This window comes from Filicampus tigris, chromosome 1, assembly GCF_054856515.1.
Source record: "Filicampus tigris isolate MCC_2025a chromosome 1, RoL_Ftig_1.0, whole genome shotgun sequence".
Lineage (NCBI taxonomy): Eukaryota > Metazoa > Chordata > Actinopteri > Syngnathiformes > Syngnathidae > Filicampus > Filicampus tigris.
The window spans coordinates 27238097-27257880 of record NC_141217.1 but is presented as its reverse complement, the minus strand read 5'-3'; the positions used below and the strand labels follow the sequence as shown (position 1 = coordinate 27257880).

General features: G+C 41.1%; 2 protein-coding genes across 4 annotated transcripts; one reads left to right on the top strand and one right to left on the bottom strand.

Moving 5' to 3' along the window:
- Positions 1–417: 417 nt before the first annotated feature.
- clic5a (CLIC family member 5a) lies at positions 418–9569 on the bottom strand. Of its 2 annotated transcripts, none has more exons than XM_086044267.1 (6): positions 9102–9569; positions 4982–5091; positions 1917–2042; positions 1672–1778; positions 1412–1581; positions 418–1339 (listed from the first exon to the last, which is right to left on the bottom strand). In XM_086044267.1, exons 1-6 carry the CDS (start codon positions 9567–9569, stop codon positions 1175–1177), a joined length of 1146 nt encoding a protein of 381 aa, XP_085900393.1. In that variant the 3' UTR covers positions 418–1174. The 2 variants fall into 2 exon arrangements, with proteins under 2 accessions (XP_085900393.1, XP_085900394.1); XM_086044268.1 differs by lacking the exon at positions 9102–9569 and adding an exon at positions 6321–6559.
- A 2452-nt stretch (positions 9570–12021) lies between these two features.
- enpp4 (ectonucleotide pyrophosphatase/phosphodiesterase 4) lies at positions 12022–19784 on the top strand. 2 transcript variants are annotated; one of them, XM_086029438.1, is made up of 8 exons: positions 12022–12165; positions 14302–14545; positions 16400–16693; positions 16797–16901; positions 17484–17682; positions 17768–17941; positions 18014–18283; positions 18381–19784. In XM_086029438.1, the coding sequence occupies exons 2-8, from the start codon at positions 14303–14305 to the stop codon at positions 18485–18487; spliced, it is 1392 nt and encodes a 463-aa protein (XP_085885564.1). In that variant the 5' UTR covers positions 12022–12165; position 14302; the 3' UTR covers positions 18488–19784. The 2 variants fall into 2 exon arrangements, with proteins under 2 accessions (XP_085885564.1, XP_085885556.1); XM_086029430.1 differs by having other exon boundaries at positions 12060–12152.

The window sequence follows — 19784 nt, the reverse complement described above, 5'->3', positions numbered from 1 at the left end:
TTTATGGAGACTCGCATGCGCCCTAAAGGTTTATGCTCACTTTCTTGGACTACAGCCTTAGAATTTGGCCACCCCTATAGGCCTATAGGCCGCTGGTCGTCATGGCAACAAATGCCATACTCGCATTTGCACGCCACACAGTGGAGAGGATGCAATGTGAGCACTGGTTCATTTGCATGAGACAGCATGCCAACTTTGCATGAGACAGCATGCCAAATTTTAGTACGGCTCAAAATAGAGGGTGAAAAGTGTGAAATGCTGTAAGGGGTAAGGCATTTACACAAATAAAAAACTGACAAAGGTCATCCTCGTTTTTATTCTTTTTATTGTTTTATTTTATTTTTAGAACAGGTACTTCAGATCATATCTTTACATGTTAGATCACATCATGTCCATAACTACGTGACACAGTTTCCAGTGCAAAACAACAACTTACAACCTCTTTGACGTTGACTTGAAATGCTGCGGATGCAAATTGGAGACATATAGTGCACTGCATCCTGCAGTTTTAATGAAAAGGATTTATAAGCATTTAGCTAAAATCATTTGTGTTACCATTGTCACACAATGCAAAATTCGCATTCATGTATCAATACATAAAAATTTGTTGTACAATATAAAGAGGGAACTTTGATGTCTAGCGAGAAGCAACAGAATAAAATGCGATGCAGTGCACACACACTAAAACTGCTTGTTTATTTGGGCATGTGCAAAGGTTGAACCGATTTATTTGTTTAAATATAAACTTATGAATGGCTTTTACAGCCAAGTATATCAATTATAATTGTGTAGAGATTTACAAGTGGAAGTCAACAAAGTGTGCTACATGAAAATGAGGGGCGGGGGTAGGGGGGTGGGGGGTGGGGGGGCAGAGTAGCTTGGCTCAAACATATTATCATTTAGTATTATTGGTTTCATCTTGCTAAGTTATAAAACAACTTACAGAAGCCCACAGATGATAGGTTAATTCACAAAAAGAATCTAGCCATATCCCTATTTAGTTATTCTGGGTCAAAACAAGGATCAACACATTTTCTTTGAACAAACAACATGGCATCAGACTTGCAGGTTACAATGTGTTTTCAAATGCAGAAGTTAATTACAACAATGAATCATCTAAGGTGCACAATTAATCATTTTATCATTTTAAAAAGTATGACAGGGATTTTACACCTCATTTCCCCAGTGTTTTAGCAACGTCCTTATAGGCCAACTCAATTTCCACATCAGCTGCACACGTGTTGGTGAATTCATCTCTGCTGTAGGCGTTGTCAAGGTAACGCCACACGCCTCTGTACTGGGAGGGGATGTTGTAATTGCGGTATTTCTTCGCCACGACCTGTAAGTTAGTTGGAATGCCATGGTCAAGAGTCAAGGCGTTAACCAAGGACGGTGCATCACTACAAATTACCTTGACAACATGAAGTTTGGGAAGGAGGTTGCAGTCAGCCAGCGTCAGCTCATCACCGTCCAGGTATTTGCGTGTAGATTCTCCATCGACTAGGTGAACCTCTTTGGGGAGCGGGCTCAACAGATACTCGTCCAGTTTTAATAGAGCCTTGTTGAGACTCTGTTCTAATGCTGAAAAAAAAAAAACCACATGCTACAAGGTCGAAAGATAATAGAAGCAGAGGGAGAGCAATGCTTACAGAACTTACTGGTTCAACTTACCCTTACTCTTACCAGGACTTGTGTTTTTAATGTAAGCTGAAAACTTGGCAAACACATTGTTTCCTGCTGTGTTGGATTCACGGTTCTTCACTGCAAGTTTGGGATACCTGAGGACGACGGTATTATTTTTGCACCGTTTGTTGACCTAGGAGTCCTGCTTCATGTAGTGTGCGTCTCTGTGTGTGTGTGCGTGTGTGTGTGCGTGTGCATGTGTCTGCGCATGCGTGTATGTACACAAGGCCTACTTGGGTGGAGCCAGCCTTTCCTCCAAGTACTCCTCTATTTTATTGACATCGGTCAGCACCTCCCCCTGGAATGTGAGGAAGGGTGGGTGTGTCCCTGGAGCCAGGTTGTGAAGGTCAGCTGGTTTCCTAATGAGAAAGGAGACACTTCCTTTACAGTGTTCTTAATCATGAGCCAATTACACTTTTTATTTTTGTAATTACATTCGGCTCGCATTAGGCTTTAACTGAGGACACTGAGGAAGACTGGCACTTGGGCCAACAGGCTAAAACGTCAAAAAAAGAAAAAAAGCTTATGTCGCTTAATATTGAAGTCAGAAAACCGCAATCACTCATCCCCAAAATGTATGTGGGCATATCTACATATGGCCACATCAACCTCTAAAAATATTGCCCCAATATTTTGTATTTTATGGATGTCGTGTTTCTCTCATAAAGTGACATAAGCTTTGTAGTGAGCACCTCTAAGAAGAGGAAAACGTCCTAAAATCACTAATACTTGGGCCATCATACTAATATTTTGAGAGGTTGATGTGAGCATAAGTAGAGATGGCAACGTACATTTTGGAGACTATTGATCGCGGTTTCTGCACATGAGGCGACATTTAGGGCGCATTCGGAAATAGATTGTTCCGACCTTTGTGCTAAAAATAGCAATATATCCCACAATCCCATGTGAGCTTCCATTTTGGATGTCAACTCTTCCTTTTCCGTGCAAACACACACGCTGCTCACTTGGAGTCTTTTGTGCCGACAAATTGCATTTGATCGGCGATTTGGACCCATACAAACTACAACACAGAGACTGGATTACTGACCCACAAGCACCGCCTGTCGTGACTTACATCAATCTCGTCTACTACCTCATTTTCCACCCAAGCCTATTCTGTGAATTGAAGGACTTCCAGAATCATAAAAGTATGGAGACATATGACAGGTTTATGTCTGGCTGGCTTCACGATGTGTGTGTGTGTTTGTGTTTACAATTGCAATGGTGGCTACCAGAGGGTTGTGAGAGCAAAAGTGCTTCATTCAATCCAAAAATGCAGCACTACCTAAGAAATAATATACATGCTTGATTGGCATGAAATCACTTTCCTGGGTTCATCATTTTGAAATGGGCCTACCCAGTTTAAAAACAGCATAGACTGGCATGGTTTTGCTTTGTTTTCATGCTGGTCTCAGCCAGAGATGCCGCAACGGGGTAAGCATACTAGGCAATTGGCGAGGGCCCCGAGCTGGAAAGGGCCCCCAGGACAGCGCTCTCATTGGTCCTTTTGTCAATGACAAAATGACTCAACTTTTAGATATGAAACGTCGACGCATTGGGAAAAAAACCCGAACAGGGGCCCCACTAGCTGTCACTGCATTGATGCATATCAATGACACAACAAGTAACCTCGATAGTAAGTAAAGCTCCATAGACACTGCAGCGACACATTGAAAACCCCCCTAAAAGGGAGACCGACTGCCTGTGGCCGGCTTTCTGCGGTATGTCAAAATCGAGGAAAAATGAAGCGAACTTATCCGACCGTCAGGGCATGCAAAAAAACCCCCAAAAAACCCACAGAGATAAAGAATAAAGAAACTCGAAAGTGGTACGTTCAAACGTGTATTATTTGACATATATGTAAAAATGTTTACTGCACGTTAAGGCCGAGACACGGCTAATATCGATCCCTATCAATGACATAAGCAACCTGTGCAGCGATCTTAGTATTGCATCGCGTTTTCAGCATTAAAGTTGATTAGAAAAAAAATACTTGAGGTCAACCATGTGTCAAGAGATGCTCACTGGACTCTCAATAGAACGTGATGTGAGACGTTCTTTGGACATGGAAGACACCATTACTGCATTTGAACAAGCCAAGACGCACAAGCAAAAGTTTTAAAAACAAATGCCACCAGGACATGGCTGTAGATATGGAACAAAAGACCACAAACTGTTTTTTTTTTTTAACTTTTAAAAAAATGTTTTTTTTTTGCATGATCAGGCTCCTGCAGAACCTGCTGATGAGCTGATGATTTGAATCGTGTATTGGGGTAGGGAAACATCTAGATGTGAGATACCAGCCCTCAAGGACCGGAGTTTGACACCTGTGCCTTGGGCCCAGCAGTTGTGCGGCAGGATGGTAGCTGGCCCACAGAATGAGACACATGCGCCTCTTAAACCAGTCAGCTTCACCATGGCAAGAAATGCTGTAAAGTATGTTTATAATTCTTAATCCTTTTTGTTTATTTGTTTGTTTTTTAATGAAAGCATTCCATTGCATGATATTAAGACACCTACGGGGACTGTTTAAAATTGGGGGGGAATGCAAAAATACTGTTTTCCTACTTTAAATCAGTGACTTTGCGCATGTTCCTTTGTTTTGCAAAGCAGCATCACATTTTTTCATTTTCAAAGTAGTTAAGAACAATACAGACAATTTATTTTCCTGATTACAGTCAATATTTGGTAATTATCGTGTCTTGAAAGTCTTAGTAATTTCATATTATTCTGCCACTTGTTGAACTTTCTGTCAGTCACTTGGCCGCTGAAAAAGTACATGAAGAAGCCTGCTCTACGGGGCCTATAGCTGAATGCCAAAGGGCATATCGGAAGGAATTAAATTCCACATTATTCTGCCATTTGTTTACTTATCAGTCCATCATGTCATTGTGGCAAATTGTCTGGTGTGCCGGGCGCATGTAACGTAAACACCCTTTGTATGCCAGAATGCTCACCAATTCCCAGAGCCAACTGTCATGTCATGTCATCTTCTAAACCGCTTATCCTATATAGGGTCGCGGGGAGTTGCTGGAGCCTATCCCAGCCGTCAATGGGCGAAGGCAGACTACACCCCGAACTGGTCGCCAGCCAGTCGTAGGGCAGAGCCAACTGTCAAGTTGCCATATAGGCAAAACAAGGCTTGTACCAGCACAAGAGTTTAGCCGGTATAGCAGCACCATCTACAAATGTACTGTATAGAGCCCTTACATTTAATCCTTAAAACACAGGAGACATTAACATTGTACAGCATATTCAGTGATATAATGGATGATTAGTGTGCTATTATGACTACTACCTTTTGAGGTCAACTGTGGTGACATTGAAGACCACACCTTTCAGCCAAAGGACCATGAAAAGACGTTGTGAGAATGGACAATTTCCAATGCTCTCCCCATCACTGCCAGCCTATGCACATACACAGAAATAGAATAAAAACACAATTCAGAGTGTGTCTGTTTTCTTCTATACAAACTGATGTTGCACAGACTATGCATAAGAATAATAAATAAAAAAAAGAATCAGTGCCCTTTGTTGTACGAGGGATATTGGATGGCGTGCGTGTCAATGCTCGAGTGTGTGCAACAGTACCCGTAATACGAGCCTAAACCCAGCATGAATAATCCACATTGCTTCCATTAGTTGCCTGACTGCTCATCGGGACCTACCCCTTTCTCCTGTGGTTTTCTATTAAAGAGAATTTGCTATTTTTGCTTTAGCCTGACCACATGCATTGCTCTACCGATTTCACTCAAAATATTCACAACCGTGTATTGGATAGGATGCACTGAATTTTGTCTGCAAACAGAATGATTTGTAACTCAATTGTTGGTAGCAATAAAAGTTGCACATAAAAGTCAATGGGAAAAAAATAAATAACATCATCATCAGCATCCTGCATGACATGCACAAAGTTACTGTTTTGGATTGTAATATGCCTGAAAATGCAGGACGCTTTAGCTAATCCAGAGGATTTCTCGTAAGAAGCAGAATCCACTCTTAATACAAATCAAAAACTATTTATAGGATATTCCAAGCCATGTGCGCCTGGGAAAACACAACAACCACACTGTTAGGTACACGCTCAAGTCAGATCCAGCTCAAGAGCTGTATCAGAATGTCTGTCTTAATATTGATGATCATGCTCGATCATTTCGCAATAGGTTTGTCATTTGCAGTAATATTTTTCACTGCAATTATACTGAAAGCTACTCTCTATTATTTATGCCGTTATGTATTTGAGTCCCTCAGCTTGTGCAAGTCTATCTCATTTGTTGCCAAAAGAAATGTTCCCTTGAAAGTAACAGGGTGCAAGGTGATGTGGGTCTGATGTTGTCTAATCATTTTTCATTTGTAGTAAAGAGCCAAGCATCATTATTTACTTGTCAAAAGTCAGAAAACAAACACTTCATAAGCAAATTCTTCATAAACCCAGCAAGGCCACATAAAGCTGCAGAGCTATGAAAGGAAAGTACTCTGCTAATAATTCAGTGAGAGGGATAGAAAGTGATTGTCCATGCACGTGGGTGTCAGGTTCACACAGGGGGAACTCAACACAACCAAAACATGTCAGACAAAACAGAGCCTACATTATCTTTGTATTTGTAATGTTGCACACACACTAGTCAACACCCCACCTTGACGAACAGTTCGATGTCTGGGTCCTTATCTTCCTCTGCTGCAATATCTGTCATAGTCAAACACACACACAGAAATGCTGCTTGTGCGTCCCCGCTCCACAAGTGTGATTTTGTGTTTGTAAATTCTACTCCACGTCCATTACGTGTAGCCCGTTTGGTGCTATCGTAGCTCTGTCACATTCAGCTGATGACCGCCAGGGATGTGCGTGTGACAGATCCAATGAGAGGGGCGGTGTGTGTGCGTGCGTGTGGGTGTGGGGGTGCGTGCGTGCGTGCGTGTGTGTGTGTGTGTGTGTGTATGTGGGTGGGTTGGTGGTTGGGTGTGTGTGTGTGTGTGAGATAGAGAGAAGGAGAGAGGTGTTCAGTTTGCACCCATGGGCTCAGCCGTGGGGCATGAGGTATCGGTCAAAAATAGCCCCCTGGGTTGGGCCAGGGTGGGCCTCAACCACCAAAACACGAGCAGTTGACACAGAAATAGTTGAATGAATCCTCATCAGACTCCCCTATGGTTCCCCTGCACAACCGTCATCATTTAGCTGCACAATGCTTTGATATCGAAACATTGTCTTTTACAACATGTAGTGCAACCAACAGAACAAATAAGTCACCTTCACTCTTGTGCAATGTAACCTCCCATTATATTACTTTCATTTACAACACTCGAGTGTTCAAAGTGTCGGCTTTATAAGCCCTGTATACTTTTTGGACTTTAGTGTATATAGGGCTGATGCTACAATGACAGAAGTTAGCCTAGTTAGTGAGTGATCACATGGCCCTCATGGCTGCTGGACAGGAACCTGCCTGTACTGAGTCAGAACATTCTCACCAGTTCAAGTTATATTTGGACTCATTGCAACTCCCTATGATGAGAAACACATGCACTGACACACAATGTGAAAATGTCTGACTGGTACAAGATTTCTACAAAACAATGAGTCAACCTCATACACAGATGTGATCATGATTGTAGTTGACTTTTAAAGCGGAAGTCAACCCAAACAGATTTTTCCAAGAATATGTTCCCAGAAGTCCCACTAGTTGAAACATTGCATTCTGATTAATTTTGCGTTTGTGGAATATAAATTAAGCAGCAAAATGCACTCATTTTTAGCCATCTCTGGGGGCGTCCATTTTGACTTCTCTCGACTGAAAATGACAACACAACTGCTCACAACGACCAATCACGGCTGACCCGTTTTCTGAATCTGAGCCGAGATTGGTCGTTGTGAGCAGCTGTGGTGTCATTTTCAGTCGACGGAAGACAAAATGGCCGCCGCCAGGGATGGCTAAAAACGACTGCATTTTGCTGCTTAACTTATATTCCACAAAGGCAAAATTAATAAGAATGCCATGTTTCAACTAGTGGGCCTGCTGGGAACATATTCTTGGAAAAAATATGTTTGGGTTGGATTCCGCTTTAAGGCCCATTTACATAATGAGATCCAGGTACTGCATTAAACATTTTCCCTATACAAAAATTATTAAGCTAATTTTTAATTGTTGCTGTCAGAGGGCTGTAAATTGAACACTTTATTGGTAGTTTGCTGTAATATTCATTCATCTTTTTAAGCATAAGAAAACTAAACTATAACAAAAAGTTCTCAACATGCTTCATTGTAATTCTAAACAACTACTACAACAACAACTAACCCTGCATGCAAAATACATTCATAATAATGAGCATAATGTTTAATATGCTGACAGAGATCTAGATAGTTGGCACCACTTATGAAGGGTTCATAAACCATAATACATACCTTATTAGTCAATCAATATTTTACAACTTTATCAACGTGAATAAATCATCTCTAGAATCGTGAGAATGACCTCGTGCATGTTGAATAGTAAGCGCACATAAACATTTTGGGTTAAGAGGAAGGAATGGAATTGGGCCTTACTTCAACTGCTTTGCCCATTTGTCTGAAATGGTAGTCGCTTGACAATAACGGTCCAATTTTTGGGCAAGTCTTGCGCAAAGCGCAGTCTGTGTACATGGGTGGAGTTTTCTTTCTTAGGGTATTTTCTTAGACTTACGCTGTTAGAAACGGGCATTTGCGCCATTGTGTGAGTGAGCACAGCTGACTTGCTTCCCAGCCAATGAAGGCAGCTCCTCTTATTCCCTTTAAATTCAGCGCATTAGAGGCGCATGGTCTACATGGCGCAAGCATAAACTGACTCAGTGGAGTCCATGCATGAGATTGACGCACGCAAAGTACAGTTATAAGGAACTGCAAGAAGACCTCCACTTGCGCATGATGTAAAGTTGGCCACTGTGAAGTGGACACTTGTAGCCATCCATCCATCCATTATCTGTACCGCTTCTCCTCACAAGGGTCGCGGGGCGTGCTGGAGCCTATCCCAGCTGTCTTTGGGCAGTAGGCGGGGGACACCCTGAACTGGTTGCCAGCCAATCGCAGGGCACACAGAGACAAACATCCGCACTCACAATCACACCTAGGGGCAATTTAGAGTATCCAATCAACTTACCATGCATGTTTTTGGAATGTGGGAGGAAACCGGAGTGCCCGGAGAAAACCCACGCAGGCACGGGGAGAACATGCAAACTCCACACAGGGAGGCCGGAGCCGGGATCGAACCCACGACCTCTGAACTGTGAGGCGGACGTGCTAACCAGTCGACCACCGTGCCGCCCACTTGTAGCCCTCTTCCCAAAATAAATCCTTGAGTGGGAATCAATCCCAAAGCTGGTCAGCCATGTGTACTCACTACACTACCAGTGGTCTATACACATAACAAAAATCCTCATCTCATACCTACCTTAGCAAACAGGGTAACCTTAGTTTTGCCCTTCTTAGGCTCTGGGTTCAATTTGGGTCCCTCTTGCTCAGATGCGGATGAAGATGATGTAGATGATGAGGCTCTGCGTACCAAATTCCCACAGTCCACCTCCATCTTTGGAGACTCACTGCCCAAGGGGGACTGTTTGCTACTCTCTACAATTTCCGTCTTTTCCTCATTACAGCAAGTATTCTCCTCGCGCTCTTCGTTGTCAGCATGTGAAGAGGAAGAGGAAGATGAAGAAGAATGTTTGTCGTATTCCTTGCTAGGAACAGCGGGTGCTGGAAACAGAGGGGGGTTTGGTATTCTTCCAAAGTCCCATCCAGTGTTTTGGTACTCTGGTGTTTGACTTGAGGGCTCATCGTAAGGCATCTCATATATATCTGATGTCTGGTTCTCGTAGATGATCTCTGGGTTCTCATACACATTTTCCTCAGCAGGATCCATGCTGAATGAAGTGGATGCAAAACAGGTTGCCCCGAGTCTGTCAATGTGCACAATGAAGTATGCGTGCGATGCCAACAATATACCAACATTATCACATATCATCCCAGGACTTTGGACTCAAACGTAGACAGGTAGTGCCAACTAAGGAAAACAGTCATTCTTAAAGGAGAACGCACATTTCGCAGTCTTTACAAAGTCTTATATGGCCCTATATCGAAATAATTGACAATCTAATTTTGAGGGTACAATCATCTAAAGTAAATAGGGAAAAACTACTAAATACTTATCTACCAAATCCACAGTGTTTTTTTTTTCATAGAAGCTGCCTTCCCATTTAAGTTGATAATCATAAGCGCAATACCCAATGACAGTAAGACACTCAATTAGAACACTGCCACCATGTCTGAAGGCTGATTGGTAGTGATGGGCAACTTAAGTTTTGGTAAGGCACTGAACCACTTGGGCCAGTTGCTTTGGAAATTGGGTTAATTATTTCACACATCAGTTATAGTGACCTCTCCGGGCGAAAAGCAAGGCTGCAGTGCTTTAAAACACACGCACGCACGCACAAAGACACACACACACAAATAAAATGAATGTGTTTATTGTGTTATTGATGAGAGAGTTCTGGAAAATAAATGTCATAATTTGTGTTTGCTTGTGTATCTATGACAGGCAGTGATTATGAGGGATGGGAAACATGGAAAAATTTTTATTGAGGTAGGCTCATACTGTTTTTATAAGAGTTTGCATGTTGTCCCCGTGCCTGCGTGGGTTTTCCCCGAGTATTCCAGGTTTCCTCATTCCAAAAACATGCAGGGTTGGTTAATTGAACACTCTAGATTGCCCGTAGGTGTGATTGTGAGAGTGAGTGGTTGTTCGCTTATGTGTGCCCTGCGTTTGGCTCCTGCCGACTGCCTGAAGACAGCTGGAATACAATGAAAAAAGCTTTTGTTGAATTTACTCAATTTTATGTCGTCAAGTGGTTGCATGAAGTAAAATCATGAGAATCCAGTTACATTTTTAAGTAGACTTTGCATTAACCTAACCGCTTATCCTCGCAAGGGTCCCGGGGAGTGCTGGAGCCTATCCCAGCTGTTACCAGGCAGTATAGGCGGGGTACACCCTGAACTGGTGGCCGGCCAATCGCAGGGCACACACAGACAACCAAACATACATACACACTCACAATCACACCTAGGGGAATTTGAAATTGATTTTGAGTGATCAATTAACCTACCATGCATTTTTTTGGAATGTGGGAGGACCCAGGGAAAACACACGCAGGGACGGGGAGAACATGCAAACCCCACACGGAATCGAACCCACGACCTCTTCACTGTGAGGCGGACGTGCTAACCAGTCGACTACCGTGCCGCCCTAGACTTTACAACTACTTCGAAAATGTAACTGGATCCAGATGATTTTATTTTGTGCAGCAACTTGAATAAATAACATTGAATAAATTCAACACAGCATTTTTTTCAGTGTAGGCTCCAACACATCAAGCAACAAGCAGTTTGGATAATGGATGGATGGATGTCTTTAGAGGTGTGCATTCCATCAGACTGACGGACCCCCGTTTTGCTGACGATGGACGAATGACGGAATGACGACTGACGAATGACGGAAGTGGGTTTTCATCCGTCAGTGTAATCGTCACTAAACATGGACCGTCACTGACGGGTGCCTGTTTTCGGACATTTTTTGGAAGGACCAACTGACGGACCAACGCATTTCTGATGGACTAACTGACGTACTTACATTTCTATTTCCACTAGCTGTGTGAAAGACGAATAGTGATGAGGTAATGAATCTAATTTTGTTTTAACAATACTTTAGTTTTTTTGGTTGTTTTGGGGCTTCTGCCATCACCCAGTAATAGCGCGTTGACGTTCAAATCAACTTCCGTCCTAATTGCGAAAAGCGGTAAAGTAATTCAGGACATTTGTATTTTTATGTGTGTGCCAGGGTTGCTCCCATCCTCCTCAAAGTTGCTTATTGCCAGTATATATATATATATATTATATATATATATATATATATATATATATATATATATATATATCACACACATACACATACTTACTAGAAAAAAAGCTTGGTAAAAGAATGAATGAAACAAGGAATGAGGCATCTTCCCCAATCACTATGCTTTTCCACATCCAATATGGCACCAACTTTTACGTACAAGTCAGTGCTCTCGGAGTGCTCTCAGTTAATGTCTATTGCGCAAGAACGCTGAGCGCGCCTTGATATGCCGATTGGTTTTGCCCATTTTGGCTTCAATAGCATTTGAATAGCAAGTATTAATGCATGATATCTTTTTTGTCAAGAACCTTCGTCTTGTCCGAACTTGCGAGCTATGATCTTGAAAGGAAAAAAAAAATCAGTAACACACACAAACGCACTTAACACACACGAAAACAGTTTTCTATTCTGAAAGGTTCCACCGGAAATAATTGCCGTAAATCTGAGCTTCCTAAAATGTATCATTTCAGGAAACACCTCGGTCATGGCTGGATGGTACAAAACAAACATCAAGAGAAAATATTAAGCGCGTCTTTGTGGAAGGTCTGCCAGGTAAATTTGTGAAGTACGTCAGCAAATAGACTTAAATGGGTTAAGTAAACGTGTCATCGCTAGTAAATGATACTGAGGTTGTTGGACAATGACAAGCTGTCTTGGGGTACCCTCTGCACCTTTCAGCCGTGTTATTGCACCTTTAAATATGCACTTGGATGCGTTTATTTGTAATTAAAAGAAGTGATATTTGTTTAAATGGGGTGAATGAAATAATATCTGATGTAGCCAAAACTGATCATTTCAGTCAGAACAAATTGGGACAGTCGGTTAATGCTTAATGCAGGTATGCATGTCGAAACTTTCCCTCTGAGTGCCGCATACAGAAAAATAGAAGGACACAAAGACCACTTTGAAATTGTGTTGACTTAACTTATTAAACAAGGCGAAACCCTATGGAAGTGAAACCAGTCAATCAAACAAGAAATTATATATTGTTTATGTAATGTAGTTATTTTGAAAAACTGCCACGGCAAAGATTCCTGGTAAAAAGGCAAATAGCGGAGGATTTTTAATCTTAATTATTATTTATTTATTAAGGTTTTGGAGTGGCCTGTGGCCCTGTAGCCCACTGGAATAGATCAGCCTACCACTGAGCAGCATCCGAATTCCTTCTCCACATTCATAACCAAAACAAGAGTAATCTGTTGTAAGATGATCATATTAATGTAATTTGTTCACAAATCAGACCTTGACGCGAAGCAGAAAGAGGAGAAAACAATTGTTTTATCTGAAGCTATATTTTTCACTGTGTGTTAATCCGCATGAAATCCAAAATACTCTAACAATTGTTTTGATATTTTCAGAGGTTGTAGTGGGCATGAATATAGATGTGCATGTGAGTTTTGATAACAATTAGTTGTAGTTTTCTGACATTAACCGACGTTAACCTTTTTTTTTCTCTCTTTACAAAGTGTTTTAGAATGTCCCAGATGAAGGCCTCCAAATCAAGTCACGCTTTCGCTATTCATTGTTTTAATGGAGTTGACTGAAATTTAATTTGCCATTTATATTTGAACACATATATTTCATATCTTTCTTCCTGGAAGCTTGGCGCATGATTGCTAAGTGGTGAAGAAATCATCACACAGAACAATAAAGCACTCCCTAGTTTCCATGCAAATGATTTTCCTATTGTTTTTTGGTAGGCTATAGACATACTTGACCTTAGGCTGACTTGGATATAAATTGTTACACTGAAACCCCAGATATTGGCGGTTAGGCATTTGCAATTTCGCCTATTCTCATTTATTCTTGGGAACCTGTTTTCTATCAATTGCTGAAAAACGTACCCATTCTCTGTTTTTGTGCTTGGATCAAATGCATCGTCGAATGTCAAAATATTGCTTTGTCACCCTTTTGTGGCATGTTGGATTGGGAGTGGGGTGGGTACATTTTTTTTGTACCCAAGTCTGAGTCATTTGAATTTAGTATCTGACCACAGAGTATCTGATACCTCGGCGATGCATTAAGAAATAAGGAAAAAAAAAACTCATCCAAATTGTCTCAACTATGGTAATTTCTTATCTTGAATACGTGTATTACAACATGATACCATGGCTAGACGTCTAGTGCAGCATTGGTTCAAGCCAAGTAAACAAATACAATGTTTTTATAGCATATCAGTCGTGCAGCACAAAATAATGATGCAGGCAGATGACATTTTAAGGGGAAGTCAACCCAATATATATATTTATACACATATTGCGATACTTAAATATTATAAAAATATATATAAAAATATTGAGGCATGTGTTTACAAAGTTTTAAATTAAGTGATATATACATATCACATATATATATATATATATATATATATATATATATCCACACACACACACGGGAGGTATTCAGACCCCTTGAAATTTTTCACTTTCTGTCATTGCAGCCATTTCAAAATCAATTAATTTTATTTCTCATTAATGTACACTCAGCACCCCATTTTGACAGAAAAAAATGAGAAATGTCTACATTTTTGCAAAAAAAAAAAAATACTGAAATATATCCGTCCCCTGCGAATAGCAGAGGTTCATTATATCCGTCCCCGCGAATAGCGGAGGTTCACTTTATTTTGCTGCCGTAGAAATGCAACTCTGCTGTAAACTGAGACTTCCTTTGTACAAAGTACAGGCATTCTTTCTATTTTCAGCATGTTCCCGAGAATACTTGTACAGTTGGGCCTCCTGTGTGGTCTATGGACTCTGGATACTGGAAGCGCTACATGTCAGCAGCATCCTCCGCCGCTGCTGATTGTATCGTTTGACGGCTTCCGAGCTGACTACTTGCAGAGGTTCCCTATGCACAACCTGACGCTCCTGTACAGCCAAGGGGTCCTGGTGGAACAGCTCACCAACGTGTTTGTCACAAAGACCTTTCCCAACCATTACAGCCTGGTGAGACAATCTTAATATCAATAACTAGTATGTAAACAATGAAGGTTTAATGATGGTTTGAAAGTAATACAAGCAGACTAAACAGATGCAACAAACACTTGATTTGAGTGAATAAGTAAGTAATTGGTGCAAGTTTATAAAAGGCAAAACATAAATTAATAATTAACTAAAAGCCATAGAGTTTGTTTTTAAATATATGAACATTCTGAGCAGCCCACAGATCCTCAGGAAGACTGTTTCACTGCCTTGGGCTATATATACTAACAGGCAGCTGCCTCACCGAAGGTTTTGGTTCTCATTTTAAAGAGGAAGTCAACCCAAACATAGTTTTTTTCAAAAATATGGTCTATGCAGGCCCACTAGCAGAAACAAGGCATTCTGATAGAATATTCTGTTTGCGGAATAACAGTTAATCCACCCGTTTTTAGCCATCTCAGGGGGCGGCCATTTTGTCACTTCTGTCGACTGAAAATGACATCCCAGTTGCTCAGGTAATGATCAATCACAGCTCACCTGTTTTCTGAACGTTCATGAACTGTAAATAACACAAAATTGACGGACTGTATTTGTCACTCATCAGCATTAAATAACAATAAAATCCATAATTAAGTTTGTTGGAATATACTACATTATAGTGCAAAAAAAAAGGTTCTTCTTGTGTTTTGTTCCAGGTCCATACCACATTTTGATTGTGTAGATCAATTTACTACTTTTAAATTTTGTTTACTAGTGAAGAAAAACAAAACCTTTTGGATAAAGGTTTAATTAAGACAGCAAGTAACAACAAATGTTTATTTTAGTTTTCTTTAGCACAGTGTATTTTCCCAATTTACTTACCTGAGTTCACTACTTTCTCTTATAAAAAAGTCTTGGTGCCCAAGAAGAGTGAAATATGTATAGTATTTCTTTTTGTATTTATACAGCTCTAGCTGTTATGAAATGCGCTATATAAATAAAATGGTCTTGTATTGTATTGTATTGTATTTATAGATCATTTTGATGTAATAGTGCAACTCTGCATAGTGTATAGTTTTGGTTCCATTTTAAAATGCACCAGAAAATTACACAGCAAAAACATTTAAGGCAAGAGTATCACCATCAATTTAAGTTGCTCCCTCATTTGTAAACCTGATTTTGATTTTGGCATCTCAAAAAAAAAAAAAACATTTGAGCATAGAGTTATACTGAATGTAAATAAAAAAAAGTGCATAAAGTTATATTTACACACAAACGCTGTAGGAATACACATAGACACATAATATAACAATACTCAAGGGCTGATATTCTTCCTATTCTGTGAAAAAGGAGTTATATTAATAAAGTGCAATCGCAACTTTCTTCCTCTACTCTGCACTTAATGCAAGTCTGTATGCCAGCCATGCACGGCACCACACTGCCCCTAAGAGGCCAAGGCGCAAATAGCAGGAACACCCAGTACATTATTCATTAAAAATGTTGAATGTATTGTTTCTTATAGCTATTATTTGAATATGTTGTTACTCATTTATTTTCTGGTTATTCTTTCAAGTTATATTTGAAGTTCAGTTTTGGTAGTTGAATAAAAATAATGTTTTGAAATCAATGAATGGTCGTGTTTATCAATAGTGATTTCAGTACCAGTCAAAAATAATCATGCTTTTTTTTTCCATAATCACCCAGTCCCAGTGCATCTCTATTCTGGAATGTTTTCGTTTACATTTCTACAAACAATATTGTGAGAAAAGGGATAATGGATCATTTTGGTCACTATACTGTATGTAATGTTTACACCATATCATCTCGACTCTCCACATTTTCATGTTTCTGAGTTTGAACTTGAGTGTGTTAATGCGCGATTGTTGTGTTGCCCCCCAGGTGACGGGACTCTATGCAGAGTCTCACGGTATCCTGGCCAGCTCAATGTACGACCCCGTCAGCCACAAGCACTTCCACGTGAGCAACCGCAGCGACCCAATGTGGTGGAATGAGGCGACACCTATCTGGCTCTCAGCACATCAAGCAGGCTACAGGACGGGGGTTGCCATGTGGCCTGGCTCTGACGTGGTTATCCACAACCAAACGCCCACCCACTTCTTCCCTTACAGCCCTCACGTGACCTTCAGGGAGCGTTTGGGCAATGTGACAAACTGGATGCTGGGAAGTGAGAAGGTAGCTAGCAACATGTCTTATTTTACGAGAATCAACCTGGCATGTGGCATCTTGGGAAATGTCACATAATTTGTCAATAATTTGAGAAGTTGTCTCATTCCAGGAAGAAGGAGTGAAGTTCGCAGCTATCTATTGGGAGGAGCCAGACCGATCGGGACACATATTTGGACCTGAAAATACTTCGGCCATTGGCAAAGCGCTGAAGGAAGTAGGACCCTTTCCTAATTTGCTCACCAGGAAAACTGATTCAGGAAATAATATAACAATATGTAATACAATATAGGGAACTTCTCTTCTCACAGAAGTTTTAGATATTCCGCCTTTGCATAAAATTTGAGGATGAACCTGAGCTATAATAATCTAATTAAGTCCACCTGTAAAGTATGGCTGAATGATTTTAGGATACGATTGAATTGCGTTTTTTCTGACAGATATTGCAATTTAGATTCAATTCAGGATTTTCTTCAAATAAAGCTTCAGTGCAATATTCCCCAATGTATAGTAACATTTACACACATAACAGAAAATTACACCATACCATCAACAGATTTAAAACAGGGCAATTCAACAAAATCCGACATACGCGGAAATTCAGGTCACAACGTCAGTGTAGGAACGGAACTCGTTTGTAAATTGAGGACTTCCTGTACTTGTGAGTAATGCAAATCTGTGTCCTATGCCATTAGGCTAACTGGTTACCAGCCATGTGATGTATGAAATTGCAGGCTAATAATGGACGGATGGGTCGATATTTTTCACATGGAATCAAATTGTGAGGTTCTTCTACCAGGTTGATGACAACATTGGCCTGTTGATGTCTGAACTGAATCGGACCGGACTGTGGGGTCGCGTGAACATCTTGCTTACCAGTGACCACGGCATGGCTCAGTGCTCGGCCGATCGTCTCATCCGACTGGATGATTGCTTGCACCCCGACAACTACACGTTGGTGGACCTCACTCCTGTCGCGGCCCTCATCCCAAACGACAGTAAGTAGCCAATTGTAAGGTTTATAGCAAAGCATTACGGCAAGTTGCTGGCGTGAGCGTATCCCGTCCTTGTGTGTTCTTCTAGAGGCAGAGGCTGTCTTTGCCCTGCTTGAGAAGTGCCACGCCCACATGACTGCCTATTTAAAGGAGGCTATCCCAGATAGTTTGCACTACCGCAACAACGAACGCATCCAGCCCATCATACTGATTGCTGATGAGGGATGGACTATAATACAGCGAGGGAACAAACTGCCAAGACGTACAGCGTGATTCCAAATGTGACTTGAGAAACTTGACTTGGAGAAGCTGATCTCTGTGTTTCTTCCCCCAGTGGGCGATCACGGCTACGACAACTCCCTACCCAGCATGCACCCCTTCTTGGCGGCTCGGGGGCCCAGTTTCCGGAGTGGCTACCGACTGAAGAGTTTGCAGACCGTGGACATTTACCCGCTCATGTGCCACCTTCTAGCCGTGCCGCCGCAGCCCAACAATGGTACCATGGCCGAGGCTCGGTGTATGCTGGTGGCCGAATGCGGCCAGGATATACTGGTGATCGTCGGTCTGGCGATGGGTATCTTAATCGTGCTCGCTACATTTCCTGGTAGGTATGGCTAGGGAAATTCATATGCTAATAGTGTAATGATGCGATACTTTGCAAAGCACGGGAAGTGAAATGCCCTGCGATGTGTTTTCTACAGTTCTGTTCAAGCTAATAGCCCGTTGGCTTCGGCCATCCGCTCCCCAAGCCTTCCACAGACTTCAAGATGAACACGTCAATGATGAAGAGGAATCCCTGCTGGAGTAACGCCCCTCAAGCTTTGTCTGCTCGTGCACTTTACCCACTGAGGTCGAAGACACACACCCATTTAGATCTTCTGGCACCTCATAGTATTTCTGGAGTCGCACACTGTTACTTGAAGATTGATGATCAAAGAGACCTGTCAAATGAAGGAGTTAAACCTCTGTAGGCAGGCAGTTGCACTTTGCTGTAGAAGCAAGTTTGAAACCAGTCAGTCTACATAATTAAAAAATAACCCATTTCCCCCTTTCTTTTAAAGACAAACCCAATCACCGTAATTATTCTCTACCCAAGTGAAACAAACCGGAATCTTGCCAAACGGCTTCCAAGATGCAGGGTGTGTACACAACACACAAAATGACATGATGAATGATGAGGTTATCAGTCGTCCAAAGAAAGGCTTGTTTTTTGAGTTATGAATTATGTAAAAATTCCACTACAAATGTTTTTTCCAGTTCAGGGCGTACCCTGTCTACTGCCCAAAGATGGCTGGAATAGGCTCCAGCACATCCGCAACCTTCATGAGGATAAGCCATTTGTATCATGGATGAATCTATTTTTATTTTATTTTTGTATCTGTCATTCTATAGGTCGGCAAAGGGGGGTCAATAGCTCATTTGCTTGATGTATTGAGGTTGGAAAGTACAGCATTTGATGTGTGCATTCATACAATAATAAACTGACTATGGCACGAGATAGTCCATTTTGCACAATAAAAAGTAGCAGTACGCAGAAGTAGCACCCAGAGGACAAATTGAGGATTTTTGGAATGTTATTTTCTCTGCAAAACGACACACAAGTAGAGTTTCTCAGGGATCTGATTTTGGCCAGTTTAAGGTAAGGTTAAATACATATATACATTTAGCAGGAAAAAAGTCATAATTCTATGTGTTACAGTGGCTTTGTTTTCATTCAATAGTGAGACACAACAAATTAAGGAGGCTTTTCGTTGCATTAGTATATGTATTACTTTATAGATGTCTTTTTATTCTGAGATTCCCATCCTCACCAGAAGTCGCTTAGTGAACATGGTAAAATGGGATGGAGTCCTTCGTCAAATATGCCAGCCTTGAATGTGTGTGTATAGCCTCTTTAATTCTCTTCTGTGATCTTGGATTTTTGACTTATGCTAAGGTACATGTTTTACACATATTTGGTGCACTGGAAGGTATTTTGAGGCGTGTAAGAGATTCTTGTAATGCCAGGTTTTTTTTGGGTGTTAATAAACTCCCTGGAATTTGTAAGTTTCTTTTTTGCATGGTTAAAAAAAAAGGAATATATGACACACGTTTGGAAAAATTAA